This window comes from Emys orbicularis, chromosome 1 (assembly GCF_028017835.1).
Source record: "Emys orbicularis isolate rEmyOrb1 chromosome 1, rEmyOrb1.hap1, whole genome shotgun sequence".
Taxonomy (NCBI): domain Eukaryota; kingdom Metazoa; phylum Chordata; order Testudines; family Emydidae; genus Emys; species Emys orbicularis.
Genome location: NC_088683.1, coordinates 310,318,981 through 310,339,133, shown reverse-complemented (window position 1 = coordinate 310,339,133; position 20,153 = coordinate 310,318,981). Strand labels below are relative to the sequence as shown.

The 20,153-nt window shown below is 40.4% G+C and overlaps 2 protein-coding genes across 4 annotated transcripts in view; one reads left to right on the top strand and one right to left on the bottom strand.

Annotated features, from left to right (window-relative positions):
- The window catches only part of RCBTB2 (RCC1 and BTB domain containing protein 2), a 77,538-nt gene extending 69,434 nt beyond the window's left edge, over positions 1-8,104 (top strand). The window contains exons 12-13 of the mRNA XM_065412317.1: positions 71-201; positions 7,905-8,104. Coding sequence (XP_065268389.1) covers positions 71-201; positions 7,905-8,045 — 272 coding nt within the window. The 3' untranslated portion in view covers positions 8,046-8,104. The remainder of the gene's footprint in view (positions 1-70; positions 202-7,904) is intronic.
- A 7,998-nt stretch (positions 8,105-16,102) lies between these two features.
- The window catches only part of RB1 (RB transcriptional corepressor 1), a 165,401-nt gene continuing 161,350 nt past the window's right edge, over positions 16,103-20,153 (bottom strand). For all 3 annotated transcript variants that reach the window (XM_065416876.1, XM_065416893.1, XM_065416885.1), the window contains one exon: positions 16,103-16,250. In XM_065416876.1, coding sequence (XP_065272948.1) covers positions 16,177-16,250 — 74 coding nt within the window. In that variant the 3' untranslated portion in view covers positions 16,103-16,176. The remainder of the gene's footprint in view (positions 16,251-20,153) is intronic.

Below are 20,153 nucleotides of genomic sequence, written 5' to 3'. Positions count from 1 at the left end.
AAATACAAGTTTATATGGCTTGCATAAAGACAACCAAATATCTGTGAATTTTCTACCTAATTCTCAACAGGGCTGCTAGATTTGGCAACATTCTATAGAGAAAATAGATTGAAAAAGCTTTGCCAGCAAACTATCAAACAAAGCATTTGTGAGGAGAATGCAATTGCTCTTCTTTCAGCTGCAGTCAAATATGAAGCTGAGGTATGGAAAACTTTTATTTGTACTAGAAGTTCCTTAGTGAGATAACTGTTTTTTCGGGACATGGATCTATTTATGTTAACTATTTTTTGCAATTAATGAACCATCACACATGAATATTGTAATCAACTTCTCTGGCTTCCCTAAGCATGGACATTTCCCCTTTCAGTCCCTACAAAATGAGGCTGCTAATGTCATCTTCCTTGCCCGCTGACTCGATTGTGTCAGTCTCCTCTTTGAATTCTTTCACTGTCTCCTCATCTGCTCTGGCATGACATTTAAGCTTCTCATCACCACTTAGTATATAACTCTGCCAAAGCCACTTATCCACCTTTGAGTTTTGCATCACCTTCTGACCATGTTCTTCCAATGTACCTTCACTGACCATTTGTCAGCTTTTTGCACAATCCTCTCTCTACCTCCTTCCACATGGTCCCCTTACACAGGATATGACCTCCTTGGGCTATCTTGTAAGGTCCTTCTCTGTATGCATTTGTTCCTCTCTCAAAGATCGACTTCTGCTATGCGCCTTACAGTGACTCATGTTGACATGTAAACAAATTGCCTGTTGTTTCTTTTCCCCTATCCTGTGTCTTCTCATCTGTCTATTCTTGGATTGTGAGCAGGGAACGTCATTCTAGAATGTCTGGAAAGCACCAATAGTGTAATGGGCACTACTTAAAAAAAACGTTTTATTTGCAAATATGCTAACATTTTATTTTGTGAAAGAAGTTTGCCTTTTCTTAATTTTTCAGTACTATTCGGTCTGCAAAATATCTGTAGTTTGGTATTTACAAGATACTTGAATATTAATTTTAGACTTTAATATATCATTTCAACCTGACCAGCTAGTTAAGGAAGGTCCCTTCATGAATACATCAAACTCCCACAAATACTAACACAAGTTAAATATGTGCATTGAGACTAAATTTGTTACTGGCCAAAACATTGCCAATCCATTGATTCCAGTATAATAGCAGTCTGCTTAATCCAGTGGTGAATTTGCCCCATCTGGTTGATACGGAACCACGTATGTGAGTAAATAGGTGTGCTGACTGAACACCACAAATATTCAGTAGTGCCAATATCTTGGTTTATTAATTACTTGCAAAACCAGTTAAATCTGTCAGCTTGGCAGGTTTTTATAATTTACAGCTTCATCCTTATTATGAAATCAAGTCACACTGGGAGACCCAAAGGATGGCGCTGAACTGAGACCTTTTAAAATGTTTATTATTTCTTTTATTTAGTTTTGCCTTTCTAAAGAAGCCTGTAGGGAGGGATTTAAATGAGAAGAATGTACATGTCTGGCGAAGCTGGATTGGTAGGCTGTCCATACATAGAGGGCAGTGAGGGAGAAGGGGCAAAAATGGAAGTAGAAGAAGGGAGTGTTGAAACTGTCATCATTGATGATATAAGTATGACAGGATAAAAAATGAGCTATAAATTGGGATGCATTTGTGCAGAGCTTGAAGATGAGGAGACAAGAAGTGTACATTTAATATTGAGGGGTTGGAAGATGTGTGTGTGGGGGGGTGACATGGTCGGATTGACAAAAAAATAATTTTGTCTGGTGGCAGAGCAATGTGGGGAGATAATGGCATCTCCACCAACCTCACTAAGTAATCAAAGCAGAAGATGACCAGGGCATTAATAATTGTAACATTAGAACCAGAAAGGAAGGGTCGGATTTTTAGTGTTGTGGACACTGAAGTGAAAGATACTGTGGTGTGGGGAAGCGCAGCAACTTTTACTCTTAATAGGATAGGTTTTCATTTGAAGTTTGTTATAGAAACTTCAAAATAGACTGCCTCACCGTAAAAATATTCTACACCTTTAATTCTACTTGTCAACATCAGAAAAGGCTTTGATCAACCTGTTTCACTTGGAACTATTACAAGTGAAATTATGTGTCATGCAACATGTAAAACTAGCCTGGACAAAGCGCCCGTGAATATATTGTAGGAAACAGGTGGTGATGGGGATGGACTGGATGACCTCATGCATGTTTTCCAGCTCTACCTTCTATGATTCAGTTTTAATTAGCAACTGTAATACTCTTTCAGAAATTGTGTATTGTCCTTTAGCACAGCCATTGATTATAAACTGAAGGAGGTAAGCACTGTTAAAACTGCAGAAATAGTGAAAGTATAGGATAGTGTGTCAGCACCTTAGCTGCAAACACTTTGTAAGACTACAAGGTGCAGAAATGTAAAACATGAAATTTCTCTCTAGAAATCATCAGTTCATAAAATAAATCTATATGTAGCAGTTGGAAAAGGTACCAATGTTCAGTTTCTAATTTATTTTCAATTTATGTAATCAACACAAGTAAAAGATGGGAATATGCTGCAGTTCTCAGCCCTAATATGAAAAATAAATTGACTCAATTGACTTTACCAAAGATAAATGCATCCAGAAGTAATAGTCACAAATAGGACACCTTTGAAAATTGTGGAAATGCTTGCTGAGGTATTGTCTGTTTGCAGGAGTAGTTCTATGCAATTGCTATTTTTATAGCACATTTCTAATGTACTGTGGGCTGGATTGAAGGTTAATTAGCTGTTATTTATACTAGAAATTAAAAGTTACGATTTCCTAACCACCAAAATTATTAAACATCGTTCCCTGACTGGCCAGTGAAGAGATTTTTTTTTTCAGTATAGCAGGGAAGCAACCTCCCTTAATTTTCTTTTAGACAAAGATTGTAGTACTCCTAGGATTCCTGGAATATAATCTGGACTGAAATCTAAACTGTCATTACATTTCCCGTGCACACTCTTACCCCCTACCCTTGCCACTTTCTTCTGTATTTTTGGCATTTCCTGTTCTTCCTCTTTTTTGTTGTTGTGTCCCCCACCACACACACACTTTTTTGTGGTTCCATGCCTTTTCCCTCTGGGCATTTTTTCCCCACTTTATTCCCTTTTTCTTTTTAAACCCACTTTTATAACTGTTGGTCTCCTTTTTCGGCTTTAATTGCATCTCTGCAGAGGCAGCAGACTGGAAGCATTTAACCCATGGAAGGGACTACAAAGGGAAATGAACTAGCATCTTTGGAACTTCCCCTCTTCCCTCCTGCCCAGTGTGCAATACTTGTATACTTCACACAGAGGGAAACTGACTAGGATTAGTACATTTCTTTTTGCAACAAGCTTCAAAGAGGTTGCAGATTGTGAATCATGATGTCAAAATATTGCCTTGTGGCTAACTCTGTCTGTAATGTGCTTGCTGCAAAGGACAGGCTAATTCCTTTTCCTTCTGCAGAAGTTGTTTACACAGGAACAAGCTGCAAAAGGGATAGGTCTCAGTGCATAAAGAGAGGGAATGCTGCCACTGCGAGAAGGTTGAATGGGCAAGGCTCACTGAGTGCAGTTACTGTTGCATGGTCTACAGAACATATGACAGTCATCCACGCTGGGTGTACCTATGCTGAGAATTTTCAGAAAATCTCACTATTGATCTAACACTTGTACTAGTAAGTCTAGGACAAGACAGTTATTTTTACCATCATGTCTAATCCAGCTGCTGTTTTTTCTCTGCACATGTTACAAGACACATTCAGAGGTCAACGTGTATATCTACATCCTTGTGAGGCTAACGTGTCCTTTCATTACGTTAAATATTCAGGGTAGAAGAGGCAGTTAATTTGGGGTCCCTCAATGGCTAGAAAATAAATTGTATTTTTGACAAATTTTGCAGATGGCTGCTGTTGAAGTTAATGTGGGTAAAGGAGGGAAGGAATCATTAGCCTTTTTCCAGGCATACACTAGGAAAATTGAAGGCTTTATTGTTATATGATGCATTTATTTCTTTTTGAGTGTACAAATAACAATTTTTAGAGTTATTGCATATGGTTGCACCTTTTGCATTTTTATATTGTGTCTACCTTCAAGTTGAAATACAGAGCTGACCAAATTATGTTAGCTGTCTCCTGTTCATGTTTGTGACGTGATCCTGATTTCTGGTCATGCATAAGGATTCATCATATAAGTTCATATGAACAAATTTCATCCTGTTGTTTTTGAGGTGGTCACTTAGATTACCAAACCCACTGCAGACTAGTCAGTCACAGGGTATGCTAGCTGGTTGGATGATTGAAACTTTTTAAACACACATTTTCAGTATCAATCATTTCTACTAAAATTCATAAACTTTCCAAATTCATAAACATTTTTGCAGTCTTCCACATATTCTAAAAGCAACCCCATGAACAACAGTGGAGTGAAGAGAAACAGTTATTTACTTTAATTGTGATTTTTTGAGATGTGATGCAGATGTGTATTCCACTTAGGCATGTGCGCACCCAGCGCACCAGAGCTGGAGAATTTTGCCTAGCTGTACCCATAGGAGGGCAGCGCTAGCGCCTTATGGCTAGAGCTCCTCCCCTGGCTATATGAGGCAGCGCCATCCGACCGTCCTCAGTTCTTTCACATTGAATAGCCAGAGAGTAGACTCTGATGCAGAGGAGACAGAGGGTGGGTCGTGGAATAAACATCTGCATCAAATCTTGAAGAACCACAGTTACAGTAAGTAACTGTTTCTTCTTCAAATAGATGCAGCCATGTATTCCCTTTAGGTGACTCACAAGCAGTACTCCCACGGCATTGGGCTCGGAGTCTAGCTAAACAAGGACCAAAGGACTGCCTTCCCAAAGTTTGCATCTGCTCTGGATGTCACGGTAATGGCGTCATGGTTTGTAAACATATGTATCGACAACCATGCATTAGTCCTGCAAATATCCAACAGCAAGATGTCACTTAATAACGCTATTGACATAGCTTGTGCTCTTGTAGAATATTCTCGCTCCTGTAGCGGGTGTGTAGCCAAAGCCATTCATATGCAGTCTTGATGCAGGAAGTTATCCACTTAGAAATCCTCTGTGAGGAGACTGCCTGTCCCTTCATACAGTCTGCATACAACATAAACAGATGAGGTGACACCAGAAAGGGTTTAGTCCTGTCCAGATAGAAGGCTAGAATCGTCTGATGTCCAGTGTGTGAAGAGGCTGTTCCTCCTCTGGCAATGAATGCAGCTTAGGAAAAAATACAAGTAAATATACCACCTGGTTTCAATTAAACGGAGAAACCACTTTAGACACATGAATGGATGAATGAAAGACTGAGAGCGCCGATAGATGCTATGCAAAATGCTGAGCTAAGCAAAAGGCCCAACCACTGAAGATGCAGCAAATACTCCAAGATGTCAAATACTCCAAGATACTAGCCAGCATCAGCTGAACTCTGCGGCCATATTGAAAAACACTTCCCCTTTGCCGAATAGGCTTTCCTAGTAGAGGGTTTTCTACTACTGAGTAGGACCCTGTCAAACAACCACCGAGCATTTCTCTTCCTTATTCAACCACAGAGCAGCCACGCCATGAGATGTAGAGAGCTGAGCATGGGATGCAGAGTGTGACTGTGATTCTGCATGAGCAGGTCAGGATGGACAGGAAGGGATACCGGAGGCTGAATCGACAGTGTGAGGAGGTCAGAAAACCAGCACTGCTTTGGCCATGCCGAGGCAATGAAGATGAGTTTGGCCCCTTCTACTTTCAGCTTGAAGATGACCTGTGGAATGGTCGGAGTTTGAGGAAAAGTTCATAGAAGAGCCGACTGCCAGATGAGGTGGAAGGCATTGGTCACGGAGCCTGAACTGAGGTCCCCTTGAGAGCAGAACAGCCAGCATTTCCTGTTGACCCTTGTAGCAAACAGGTCGCTCGATGGGAAGCACCACGCTGCAAAGATGACTCGCAGAACACTGGGCTTCAAAGACCACTTGTTGAGGGAAAAATTCCTGCTGAGATGGTCTGCAAGATGATTCTGGACCCCAGGCAAGTGATTGGCTATCGGAGTTCTACTCCTGTCAATGCAGAACTGCCACAACCTGATCACCTCTTGGCAGAGTACCCTGGAGTGTGCTACCCTTTGCCTGCTCACATACTACATTCCCGGCCCCAAGTATGCCAGTGCCAGAAGTGGTGTGGACCCCGAAGTCAGCAGCAGTACCAAAACAGCTGATGGTGCCGAGGTGAAGGATGGTGAAAGTCACCCTGGTAACATCTGCAGTGCCAGCTGCAATGGTGCTGAGAAGTTTCCTGGTGCCCAGGACTCTTGCACTGAGCCCGGTACTGGCCCTGTTTCCACAGACTATGGAAGGGGAAATACTGGCTGCAGTGCCAACAGACCCGAGGGTTCAGTGGCCCGTCCAGCCAACGGGGCTATAAACAATGCAGTCCTCGCCAAGTCCTGGACCAAAGGAGAGGTCAAGATGGAAAGTCAGAGGAGGATGGTAGCCACTTGGTACGATGCCAATATGAAAACAGTCGGTGCTGGCATCTCCCTCGTCAGTACTGAACTCAATAGATACCTCGGGGCCAGAACTGGAGTTGACGATACAGGTCTCCAATGCCCCTACTCAGTGCCGGGGAGCAGTTAGAGGCATCCACACCATCCCATGCGCCGGCACTAACTCCATGCCAGTCCACGCTCTTCCTGGGGGAGGAAGGAGAGTCCATGAGACCTGGAACACTCTTAATTTGGTATTATGTGAACTTTTTCCTCAGCACACTCAACAGAGAATGGCTCCTTCCCCCCCCCCCCCTTGCTTCAGAGCACGAGGCAGTAGCACTCTTGGATCCCAAGGGCAATGACCTCTGATCTGACAAGGCCCTCAGTGCTGAAGCAGGCCACATGGCCTGTTTGCTTAAAACAGCACATGTTCAAAGTTCCCTATCCACCTGAGTGCGTCTCATGAACAATCTACAGACCGAACACTGCTCCTTGACATGGGCCTCACCCAAGCACAGCAAAGACTGTATGTGGGGATCATTATTAGGAATCGCTCCCACACACAACAGGCAATGTGTAAACCCTGGTGAGGGCATCACAGGGGAATACTTAACTACATACAACTAACACTAATCTAAGGTTATGACTAATTACATACAACTAGAAAAAACACTAAATTAGTGACAGAGTGTGAGGTTAAGACCACACACAGCTCCAACTCCAGCCATGGGTAGTAAGAAGGCTCTGAGGGGGGTTGGAATGGTGCCGCCACACATAACCAGGTGAGGGACTATGGCTGCAAGGCGCAAGTGGTGCCCCTCTATTACTCCTGCTAGGCAAAATTCTCCAGCTCCAGTGGCCTGGGCACACTCACACCTAAGTGAAATACATCACTGCAGCTACTCTAAGAAGAACCCCAAGTTTACGCATGACATCATTTGCAAATATTTTCATATTTGTCTTTCTACTTTGAAATCTAAGGGTAGGAGTGCCTTCCTTCCCTTCACCCACTCTTCCCTTTCCATCCATCTTGTATCCTAGGTTGGGCACCCCTTCACTCTACCCCTTCTCCAACATACTTTTACTGTGCTACTCTTGCTTCAATCATCTTGCTGTTTTCAGTGGATGGGCAGCGTCCTCTTTTGATAGTTAACTGAGGTTTTCAGGAAGCGTGGCCTTGAGTTGAGCTTTAGGAAGAAGGATAGCCGGATGTCAGCTCCGTAACCAATCAAAACAGTAGCAGCTGCCTTGACAAGTTTCTGGCCTTGCTATTGTAATGTTTTGTTCTAGGTATTATTTAGCATTTGTAAACATTCATGTGGATATTGTTGGGATGAAACAGACAGCCAAGATGTGAATGCTCACTTAAATTTGTAATATCTTCTTGAATAACTCATAACCTTATTTTGTTCCTAGGACTTAGAAGAATTTTGCTTCAGGTTTTGTATAAACCACTTGACTGTGGTTACACAAACTACAGGCTTTGCAGAAATGGACCATGACCTCTTGAAGAATTTCATTAGCAAAGCAAGCAGAGTAGGAGCATTTAAAAACTGAAGAATGCTTGCTGCAAAGGAAGATACTTTCATCATGGGAACACTTCCCCTTTGAAAAACTTATCAGCACTCAGAATGCCTGAAAGAAAAGAGGACAACATCCAGTAAAGTCAGTGTCACTGTTGATGGGCGGATTTAGTAAGCTTCCAGGTAGCCTAATGCACAAGCTTTGTGAAGATGGGTATGGTATAGAATAAACAATAGATATAAACAATCTGCCAACAACTTAGGTTTAAAAAAAAAATCCTAATGGAATAATTAAGTTTTCCGTTAAAATCAAGTGGACTGGTCACTGTTTTCCATTTGTATTCCTTGTTTTCTTCCTTGAAATATTTTCAAAAACAGTTCTTTAACATCTTCATCTGAGTTTACTGGATAGCATGAAGCTGGCTGTTGCTAAAGCTTCATTATGCACCTTTAAGGTCAATCAAAGTAAATGTGCTACAAGAAGGTTCCTTTCTGGTTAATTTCTCACACCCTCTAGAGAAGTGTTGAGATAGACGCTTGTTTTGCTAACGATAGGCTAAAGGGATATATCATACAAATCCCTCTTAAAAGAGCCCCTAATGTAAAGAAAAAGCCACAGAATGGATACTTTGTAAATTAGGAGCAGCAAAGGCTCAAGAGAAGACTACGCTGAATTTATTTAAGTATGAAGGACTTATTTTAAAGGGCTAGTTTTGAGTTCTTGGCTCTTAAAGTCATTTTCTCAGACGAAAAAGAATTGGTTATTTTTCCCAGGGACTTTACCTCACCTTTCCAGTGGAACAGTAACTTCTAATTGGTTTTGTCACATAATGAGTTATTTCACTGTTAGTTTTGCTGCTCAGAAACACACCTCTTCACCTGCCATGAAAAAGAAACTCAACAAAAAGGAATTATCAGTTGACTTTTCTACTGGTGTTTACAGATAAGACAGGTGCTTGACATGAATTATGTGTGGGGGAGGAGGGATAGGGAAAGTTATAAATCAATTCAATGATTAAATCATGAAAATTAAACTCAAAGTCTTTTCAAGTGGTAACCAGGTGCCATTCAAACACTTGCTAAAGCAATAGGTGGAGGAGGTTTCAGTATGCTAATGCTTGCGTGGAAAGACTTTTGCACTGTGATACAGGATGTTGAGATTATAAAATGTTTATCAGTTTTGGTTTCTGTTATGATACAGAAGACTAATTTGTGTGTAAATTACTTAATCTAATTTCTGTTAAAAGAATAGGTGAACTGGCTTCAAAAACTGATGAGCCAGTGGTTAGGACACCACCCTAGCCTTGCTCTGTCATAGACATCCTGTGTGCCCTTGGGCACATCTACACAGCAGCTGGGAGATGTAATTCCTAGTTCTGGTTCCATACAGCTGCTAGCTCTGCTCCATTTAGCATCTAAAAATTGCAGTGTGACCATCCTGGTGTTACCCCAAAAACAGACCCACGGTACCACCAGAATAGCTTATCTATTGCCCCCTCCTGGGTTTAGCAGAGGTTCCTTTCCAGGTAGCCTCCTAACTTATTACTCTGTTTCTGCAGGGTGAAAGGGGACCCGTCCTAGAGGAATTACTCAGGTTTACGAGCAGTGCCTCTTTAGAAAAACTCCCCAGAATATCTTAGACCACTTACCCTTGGGAGGACTCGGATACAGCCTTCCAATAGAATTGCTAGATACACAGGCAGTACTTTTCCAAAACAAAGTATCTTTTATTACAGTAGCACACTGATGATCCCTGGCTACAATGTAATTAAGCATAAAGCTCTGGAAATAAATCCCTTAACACAATTTCTTAATACAGATTTAAAAATATCCCAACTGCAATGTCATACAATTAGAACAGTATTAAGTGTTGCACTCTGCATACGGTGATCAACCATGTGCAGTCGCTGACAGCAATCTTAAATCTTCAACTTTATACATCTAAAACAATGTAACATTCATAACACACACCTTTATTAACCCAGACATACATACACAGGCTCATTAATACTATTTCTGTTCTGTATTTGCACTATACCTAGCATGCTTACTCGCTGTAGGCATCTTTCCCTCTGCTCTCTCGGTCCATTCTGTTCTATAGTGCTGCCAATATAGTTACAGGGATAGCTCAGTGGTTTGCGCATTAGCCTGCTAAACCCAGGGTTGTGAGTTCAACCCTTGAGAGGGCCACTTAGGGATCTGGGGCAAAATCTGTACTTGGTCCTGCCTAGTGAAGGCAGGGGGCTGGACTCGATGACCTTTCAGGGTCCCTTCCAGTTCTAGGAGATAGGATATCTCCATTTATTATTATTATAATTCGTCCCCAATTTTTAGCTAATGGTGGCAAAGTGATGTTTTTAGTGCTGTGCTTAGGAAACAGAAGAGAGCTGCTCAAAAATCTCTAGTATCACTGGAATGGGCTAGTCATCTGAGAATAAGCCTGCCCATGCCCCTGGGTACATACTTGGCTAGCTAGCCTGAGCTGCTGTGGCCACAGTTATTTTTAGGCACTAGCTCACGCAGAGCATGTACAGCTACCCAAGCTGGAAATAAAATCTCCCAGCTGCTGGGTACAGGTACCCTTAGTCTATGTCTCAGTTCTGCCTCTGTCAAAAGGGGATAATAGCACTTCCCTACCTCAATTTCCTGTGAAATGAAAATTTGGGCATCTGCACTCTACTAAATAGTCTGCATTCAGTGACTAAGGAAACAAGGATGCATTTGTAGATGAGGCTGACGGGAAAACCAATTCTTAGCAGTGTCTATCACCCTTTAGTCTCTTCGCCATGAGCATTATTTCAGTTCATGCTGTGCACACCAAAGCTTGGGCTGGTTTTTTTCAGGCAGCTTTTTATTGTTGTAGTAGTAACCATGTGGGACTAACTCTTTGAGAGAACTTCTCTTCAGTGATGTCTGTTTTGAGGATAAAATGCAGACATCTTGGTTTGTTCATTCAATGAGGATTTTATGCATTTAATTCTTGACCTGGACAATTTAATAGTATATTTATACACTGCTATAGGCACATGTAGTAAAAATATATTTATTTAGCTTTCATTTACATTACTCATTAAACAGCAACACAAGATACTTTCCTTTGCACTTAAAGGTCCAGCCTTCAGAAGTGCACTGACTTGATGGTTGGAAACCAAAATGCGTGTGTGTTTATACAGGTGCATGCTTGAACACCAATGTGAGGACACTAAATCCAGCCTGGGCGGTAACGGTTTTATATTTTTTTGTTTTTGACAATTGAGGATGCTGCCACCACCACTCCTCTTGATCTTGGAATTGGATCCATTGTTAGCCAGTATTAAATGTGTTTCCAGAGACTCCAGTTCAGACAGCAATGAAAAAATATTTGTAGACATTTGGGACTGTAATCCTAGACTGGTGAGGTATTCATTCGAAAACTTGACTGATGGCCTAAAATAGCCTTGGACAGCTGAACAAGAGACTCCTCCAACTAACCACTGGGGAAAACAGGTAAATAAATATTTCTTGAATTAAATGGAACTTAAAAGGAATAAAAGTAAACTACTACAATAAAGGGGCTATCACAGTGATTGATGTTAGTAGGTTCAGCCTCATGGTATTTTCTAGGACCCACCTTTGGAATGATGGAGCTTTATTACAAAGCATGTTCACTGTGTAAATTGCTGTAGTATATAAATGCTTTTTATATAAACTGAAGATAATTGTTTCCTTGGGATTACTTTGTAAAATAAAACCTTTATCCATTAGCATGACAAATTTTGCTTGACCTCTAAGGATGTATAATGTTTGTAGCCCTACCATAATAAAATATCCAGCCAACTTCAGATTTCTGTAAAAACTCATATGGCTTAATAGACAACTAATAAAACGGTTATATTTAAGATCTTAGCCTTTGACCTGTTTACTTTTTATTACAATCTAAAGTCTACATCGAATTGCCTCGACCATTCTTAAACAGCTGTTTATTACTTCCTTATTAGCACGTTGTGGGGATGAGGGGAGAGAAATAGGTAACTTACAGGATAAAGTTTATAGTTTAAAGACCACAGTCTTTTTCCAAGGGCTCATTTACATGTGGCAACCTGGGGTGAAAATCTACCCGTGCACTAGCCTGCAGCACACGTGGTATCGGTGCAGACCCTGCTGTTATGCACTAGAAGTTCCATAGTGCCCTTTGAACGACTCCTCTTTCAAAGCGGGGTAGGATCACTGAGTGCTACAGAACTTTAGTACCCAGCAGCAGGCTAGGGTAGATTTATAGCCCAGCTTCCAGGGTGGTGGGAGGGGGGGAAATGACTAAGTGTTTGTATAGACAAGCCTTTAAAGAAATGACTGTTAGACTCAGAAGCAGCAATAAAACCAATGTCTGCACAAAAATGGGGGGAATTTGACAGGAAAACAGATTTCAAGCCTTTCAAAGAAGTTAATGCAGGAGTGAAAAAGAGTGATTGCAACTAGATGAAATTCCTTCTGTGTTTTTGACATATCACTTCTGCTTGGTAAAGAAGGTGTTGTTGTTTTTTTTTCAGGATACCTGTATAAACTAAACTTGTTACATTTTAAAATATTCAGACTGTATCGTGTGCTGGTTTCCTACATCAACACAACCTTCTACAGGTTTCCCACCGTTTCATGCACTTTTATAATTGGTTTCTTTCTTGGCCTGCAAATAACTGCAGTAGCTCTCACAGACTCAAATGGGTGCACATGCTGTTTACTTAGACTTGTCTAGAGTACAAAATTCTTCATGTATAGATTTACATGAAAGAGCTGAAGTTGAAGAGGAGCATAAATAACTGAATACAGTTTTTTATATTCTGTTTCAGTAATAGTTAATCAGAGAAGTTACTCTGACCTTTAAAACACATCATATCAGGAAATAAGAGGACATAAGGAAGGGACCCAGACATGGTTAAAACTGCAGAGAGAAAAGGTCTCTAGTACTATTGTTTGTCCAACTTTGGATCCTTTTCCCTTTCTGGAATAAAATTTCGAAAACACTAGATCATTTTGAAGAGCTGTGTGTGAAGCAGTAATAAAAGTACTAATCTCAAATGTCATAAACTTTCAAAATCCTCTAATGGCAATTGGAGCATTTACTGTAACTCACCAGAAATATTAAATGTACTGCTTGGAAATTGTATCCTGACAGTTAATATGGTAGTTTCTGTAAACTGGAGGTAAGATATTTTGCTGAAAACGTTTATGTTTTTAGGTGAAGGTTTGGGTAAAAGCAGTCAGAAGAGTGACAAATTTTGCTTATAGCACCCAGGTGCAATTTAAAGTCACATGTACTGATTTTACAAACATTCTGGTCAGCACTGCAAAGCTAGCATAGCAACAAACTTTGTATCCAGTCAAACCTTACTGAGAAGATAGATAAGTTTTAAGCTCCAAGTGGCAGGGACCTAAGTTAGACATAGAGCAACAACTGACAGATAGTCAGAGGGAGAGAAAATGAGGGCGACAGCAGTAAGAAACTTGTGAAATAACTTTCTATAATATACATCTTACTTGCTTTCTTTGTGGTTTGTGTGTGTTACTAGTTGGAAGGTGGAAAATTACTTGAGAGGGCCAGAGTGGTAAAGTAGACAGAGCACTATTCCCATTCTACCTCCCATGTCATCAGTAGAACTTCCAATTAAATTGTAATTCCAGATTCTTTAGTTGGTGATGACGGAAGAAGCAGAAAGAGTAACCTGATTTTCAGGTGGAGTCTGCATTGTTTCATCTGAGGTTGCACAATCTAGTGGGTAGGCCTAGACTGGGTAGCTGGAGACTTGAGTTCTCTTCCCATCTCTATCCCTGCCATTGACCAATTCTGTTTCACCAGTGTGCGTCATGGTCCCCTCCTGCCCCTTGTCTTGTCTATTTAGATTGTAAGTTCCTCAAAGCAGCAACTGTATATGTTCGTACAGTGTCTAACACAAGGGGGTCCTGATCTTCATTGGGGCCTTGTGTGCTACTGTAATACAAATAACGATAATGCTGGGAGAAAATATAGTTAGAAAAATTTGAAATGAACTCAAACTGAGGGAACTAATGGAAGTTTTGTAGATGGCTAAGGGCCCAATTGTGTATTTAGAGCTAGATCCCTGCACATGTACAGAGCTTCACTGAAATCGATGGGACTCTGCTCACACCAGTTGTAGGATTGCAGCCTAAGCATGAAACAGAAGGCTGTTATTTCCACATGATACTTTCTTATTAACTTTATACCTAATAAAAAAGGAAGTTACAATGATCACCAATAAATCTTATTAAAGCTATTTTATTTATCTTGAAAGGAATGAAATCCATTAGTTGTACAATATGCAACCATACACTTTTAAATGTAGTCTTCAGTCTGCCTGAACAAAAAAAGTACATTGTCACAGTAGAGAAAGGATAGCCTGTCTAAGTACTGAACTCTGTAGTGTACTACTCCTTGCAGTTCTCTAGCCAGCAAAGTTAAGATCTGGCACTATTCGAACTGCAATTATGGAGCTTAAAGACAGTGTATCCCATTATTTGTAGTATATTTCACCTGTAAACTCTGAAAAAAAAAAAATAGGCAAAGAAACCTAAGATACTAACACTTCTGTACATACTTCAGGAAGTTGAAACCATATTCAGACTTAAAACTTAAGGTAACTGTTTTATTTCAAAGTTCATCAAAATATTTCCAAATCAATATACTGTTGTACAGTTTTTAAAAATTGCTCTACAATTAGATTTTGACTGACAAAAACTGATCTTTAAAAAACCAGATGACACTACCAAAAGTATTTTCTATTTTCAACTAAGAGTTTTCCAAATAAGTTACCCACACAAGATTTTTTTAAAAACATGTTTCTGTGTAATAAAACCCGGGTGCTTTTTTTCTACTGTATCTACTTTAATTTAAGCAGTTGCACAAAACTAAATCTTCATTAAAATGAATGGATAATTCTAAAGGCAGCAGTCATGAGAAAGCTCTGCTAGAGCTGTTTTTTAGACTGCTAGAAGTAAATTACTTTTTTATACCTTTATACTAGCAAAACACCCACAACTGAGTAGCTAATTTAAAAATGTATTTGTTTAGCAATAATTCAAGTAGCCTTAAAAGTTGTGCCCTTTTATGGAGAGAGGGAGGACTTTGACCAAATTTTTCAGATCTGGATGCTTCACATGTTAAACTTGATCTAAATATGAATTTGGGTGCACTTTGGAACTCAGGCTATTCATTCTTAGGAGGCCAACTTGAGGCACACAGGTTTAAGTTACTAAAAGTAGGGTTCTGTTCCCATTTCTTGGCAAAATTTGAGTAAGCTAAATCATTGACTTCAGGCAAATCAGTATTTGTAGAGGTCACTGCAAGAAACTCCAGATTGGTAACAGTATGATTTCATTTCATGTGCATTTTTCTTATTTTTCAGGATCCAGAAATATCAGAAAGTGCACTTTGAGTGTTTTGTACCTGGGGGGGAAAACTCTGTCCCTGGAACACACTTACTCTCTGAGTAATTCATACTCAGTTAGGTTCAAAATGACTAACAGATGACCAGCAGTGTAACTGTCCACTCAGACTGTGAGGGGAAAAAGTACTAGAAGATGTTAAGAATCTGAGGTATCTGTTATTTGTTTCAGTAGTATGGCTATGTGAGTTTACTTTACACCTTGTTTGCATGTTGTACTTACAATGGCAGGGCCTAATCCTGCAACAGTTATGACTGCGTGCATAGTAAAGTTAATGGGCCTTAGCATGTTAATTCTACAGAGTCAGAAGTCATTGCAGTATCTGGCCCCTAATTCACAAAATATGCAAATAGTGCATAAAATTCCAACATTAAAATGAAATCTAATGAACAAAAGAATTAGTGCATTTCAAATCATTCTATCTAACTTTATTTTTGATAGAAGAGTTCAAAATAAGTAGAATGAATTGGCATTAAATGAACAATGTTGCAATAGGAAGCTGAAATTCTTCCAAATCCTCAAAAATATATAAATTAATAAACTCAGTGGCTTACATTGTGTACATGCTACATCATACGGCATAATATAATGAAAAACACAAGTTAAAAAAAAAAAAAAGCCAAACATTTTAAACTAGCAATTGATCATAAAAAAGTAATTAACATGGTGGCTGAAAAAGAAAGACAAATGCAGAGAAGCATGCAGTGCACCGCATGGTCCTGAGAAGATGTTCACTTTTCTTCAGTGGCTGATGTATCAGTTCCATCATTTAGTTTTTGCTTTTGCATTCTTGTTCGAGTAGACGCTAGAGAAAAGTTACAGTAACTTTACCACCTTTTTAAGTGAATCAACTTGTGCAAAACAATTTTAAAGGGTATATTTATTCATGATACAAAGAATTTAACTTTTAGCCTGACAACTTTTCTAAACAAATTAAACCCTAATTTGAACCACAAGTACTCAAATATTTACTTCTGAATTACTTGGATAATTCTGACTTGCCAGTTTATTTTACAGCCTTAAAGAACTGTGTACTTACATTGTACAACTCTGTGTACTTATACTGGTTCCCATTACTGTAGTATTCAAACTCTTTATCTCTCTCTTTCCTGAGATAAAGCACGTCAACTGAGTCCTATATGTGGGTCAAGTCCTTTTGTTGCTCAGAGATAGCTAATACCTCGATCAGAAGAGAGCTCTGCATTGGAAGCCTGACTCACCAACTTCCTCTAAAAGGAACGTTTCCAAAACTTCAGTGGCTAAATAACCACACACTAATAAAAAGTAACTAGATATAATACTAGAACATCAACTCTTAAACTTTGCAACTAGTAAACTACAAACAGGACTGAACCAAATTTTAGTTCCCTATCCTAATTTAACAAAGAGATATGTAGAGGTGTTTGGTTCAGCAGACATGCCTGTCTTAGAAAAGAAAATCTGATAGGTTAAACAAACTGTTTTGGTGGGGATAGGGGTGGGCATATCCACTGATTTATACACAAGATGTGACAAGCAGTGAAAAACTATACAGTTAAACCAATACGGAGAGCAGTGTTCTCAACCTGTACCCCTTTCTGGAGTCTGAAGCCCAAGCCTCACTGCCTTCACTGACTTAGCTTCACGGGGCCCCGGGCAATTGCCCTGCTTGCCACCTCTTAATGCCGGCCCTGCACTTGCGACCCCCTAAACCCATCCTGTGACCCCACCCCGGGGGTTGCAACCCTCAGGTTCAGAAACACTGATCTAGATCAGCAGTTCTCAAACTGTGGGTTGGGACCCCAAAGTGGGTCACAATCCTATTTTAATGGGGTTGCCAGAGCTGGCGTTAGACTTGCTGGGGCCCGGGGCCGAAGCCTGAGCCTCACCACCCAGGACTGAAGCTGAAACCTGGGTGGCGGGGCTCAGGTTACAGTTCTGCTACCTGGGGCGGTGGGGCTTGGGCTTCGGGCCCCCCACCCAAGGTGGCAGCACTCAGGCTTTGACCACCCCTGGGGTGGTGGGGCTCAAGCGGGCTCAAGCTTCAGTCCCCCCTCCTGGGGTCATGTAGTAATTGTTGTCAGAAGGGGATCATGGGTGTAATGAAGTTTGAGAACTCCTGATATAGATGAGTTGATGTACCCCCTGGAAGACCTCTGAGTAACCAGAGGTACTGGTTGAGAATGACTGGCTTAGAGGACTGACAAGATGTGGTCTCAAGAGGGAAGGTAATTTTGTTTTTAATTTGGTGGGTGAGAATTTTACTTGAAAAGCTGAAGGGAAACCTGTAAAAGAAGAAAGAAACATTGATCTGACTGCCTGTAACCACATCTAAGGGAACATAAAATGTTTATTATAGCTGATCTGTGGTGTTTCAGTATTAAAACAAGGCAATGTACAAAACTATGCAAAATGCAGTCTTCTGTGCATATACGGTTAATGGAGCACATGCCTTCCAGGTACTGAAATCCAAAGCAGTTCACCTGTTCTCTTCGGTGCTGCTGTATCGGGATAATTTGTAGTAATTTAGTACAGGTGACTTTCCACTGGAAAATGTTTAGGAATACATCTCGGTGTGACTGCTTTAAAAGGTGGACTTTAACACAGATTTCACCGCCTGGCTATATGACACAAGCAGGGATAGAAGACTGAAAAGATAAAGCACATTAAGGTGAAGCCTAAAGAGTACCACTCTAACAAAAGCTGCATCTGAGACCCGCCATCGAATGTAGCATGTAGCCACATAACTGGAAGGCTTCTGATCTTGAGTGTCGTCCTTTATCTTCTGAGGTGTGAGTCCTCTGTATGCATTTTTAATGTAGTTTAAGCCATTTGGAAATGGTGTCTTTATAGGCTTTCATGCTGCTGAGTCTGGGATTGAAACAGGATGAGACGCAAACATTTTATCAACTGTTCTGTCCTTTTCAAGGGTATCATGAATCTTCTCCTGAGATCCAGTGTGCATAGCTGATTTTTTATTTTCATACTTGAAGTCAGTATTAAAAAAAATAGCTACTTTCTGGGATGAATTCTTCCTCTGTATTATTTTGTCCCTGTGGAATATGCAGTATAGCAGCTTGCTGGAGCATGCTATACAGCCCCAATCCTGCCAAGATAACAGGTCACTGATGGTTAAGAAGGTAATACCGTTGAGTGCCTGCAGCACTAAAATAAGGGTGGGATCTTCAAAAGTGTACCACATTGGTCTAACTGCTCCTATTGAACTTGAGGAATTGTACCATTCACTTCAATGGGAGCAGAGTTAGGCCAACTCTAAGCACTTTTGAAAATCCCACTCAAATCCCATCAGACATCTCATTTTAGGTCTAATGCTTTCAACAGGTATGTGAATATGATCTGCCAAAGAGGCCCTCTGGGAACAAAGGATTGAATACTAATGAAATCTGCACTTTAAGTACTATGCACCAGTTCCGGTGACTATGAGATGAAAGAGCTAATGGGATGTGAATTGCTTTATATATGCAACCTCTCTCTCTACCAAAAACTGAAAAAGGTTCCAAATAAAAATGTAAGCCTTCAAGGATGATTCCTTCCTGGCCAATAGGAGTGTTCTCTTTTCCTGCACAGCCTATTTTCTTTAGCTCTTCCATTCAGAAGCATCATGGACTTTGTGTTCAACTTCTGAAAGAATGTTGAGAGAGTAGGTTATTCCTCCTTGATGACAAATGCAGTATGGCCTGGGATGTCAGATACGTCAGCTCTGACAACTTCTGACTCATGATCCAGTGGAGAACAATCAACACTATACTGTCTTGTTTGATCTTCTATACCACTCTGGACAGTAATGGAATTGGACAGAAGGTATAATAGGGAATTGGGATGACGAGTCCAAGGACAGAGATCCACTGTTGCCACTTTCTGGAGTTCCTCTCTCTGGAGAGGTTTTGCAACCTTTGCTGACACTGAATACTATTTACTAAACGAAAAGGGACTATTTGTGTAAGTAAGTAACATTTGATTGAGTAAAGGGTGAAAAATCTGGCACTACAGTGGTATGCTGGTTTTCTGCAAAGGTGAAAGGTTATCTAGGATGTTATTAGTTCGAAAGCTCAGGGTGCAGACACCATTTCCTGGGAGCTCTGGTCTCCACAGATCCTGAGTCAAACTGAAGACGCTTCACTGACTGCCTCTGTATGATCTAATGATGAGAGAAAGTCTCTTCATAGACAGGGATGATGCCAAAATCAGTCTCCCTCTTTAGCTTTCCGTATTTTGTGCATTTGTTGAGTGCCTTGAGATTCAAAACATTTCTGATTTTTTTCTAGATCTCTTTAGGCCCAAGATAAAGACGGAATATGTTTCAGAGAATCTCTCTTTAAAGAGCATTGGTTTGGCTGGTCTTATCAAGAGGACACAGTCTGATGCTGCCTGCATTGTCAGTTTCTCAGGGTTCTTTGTTGTCCTTAGTTGTATGAAGCAAATGTAGGGATTCCTCCAACTAACATCTTAATAATTTTTAAAGACCTATTGATCTGAGAACTTTTCTATATGAAAGATATATGCCCACCAAATGGAGAGTATACCTCTTGCTCAAGAGCATATTTTATGCAGTTCAATTTGTGAACTTCAAAGGTGGGTGTTTCAGGTCCTCATCTTCTGAAGGTTCTGTTTCCAAATGGACCTCTGGATGTTCCTTTAAACCTGTTGTAACTAAAAGCCTAAAAGGAGGGGCAACTTCGTTAAGTGTGTGTATGCCTACTTCCTTGAA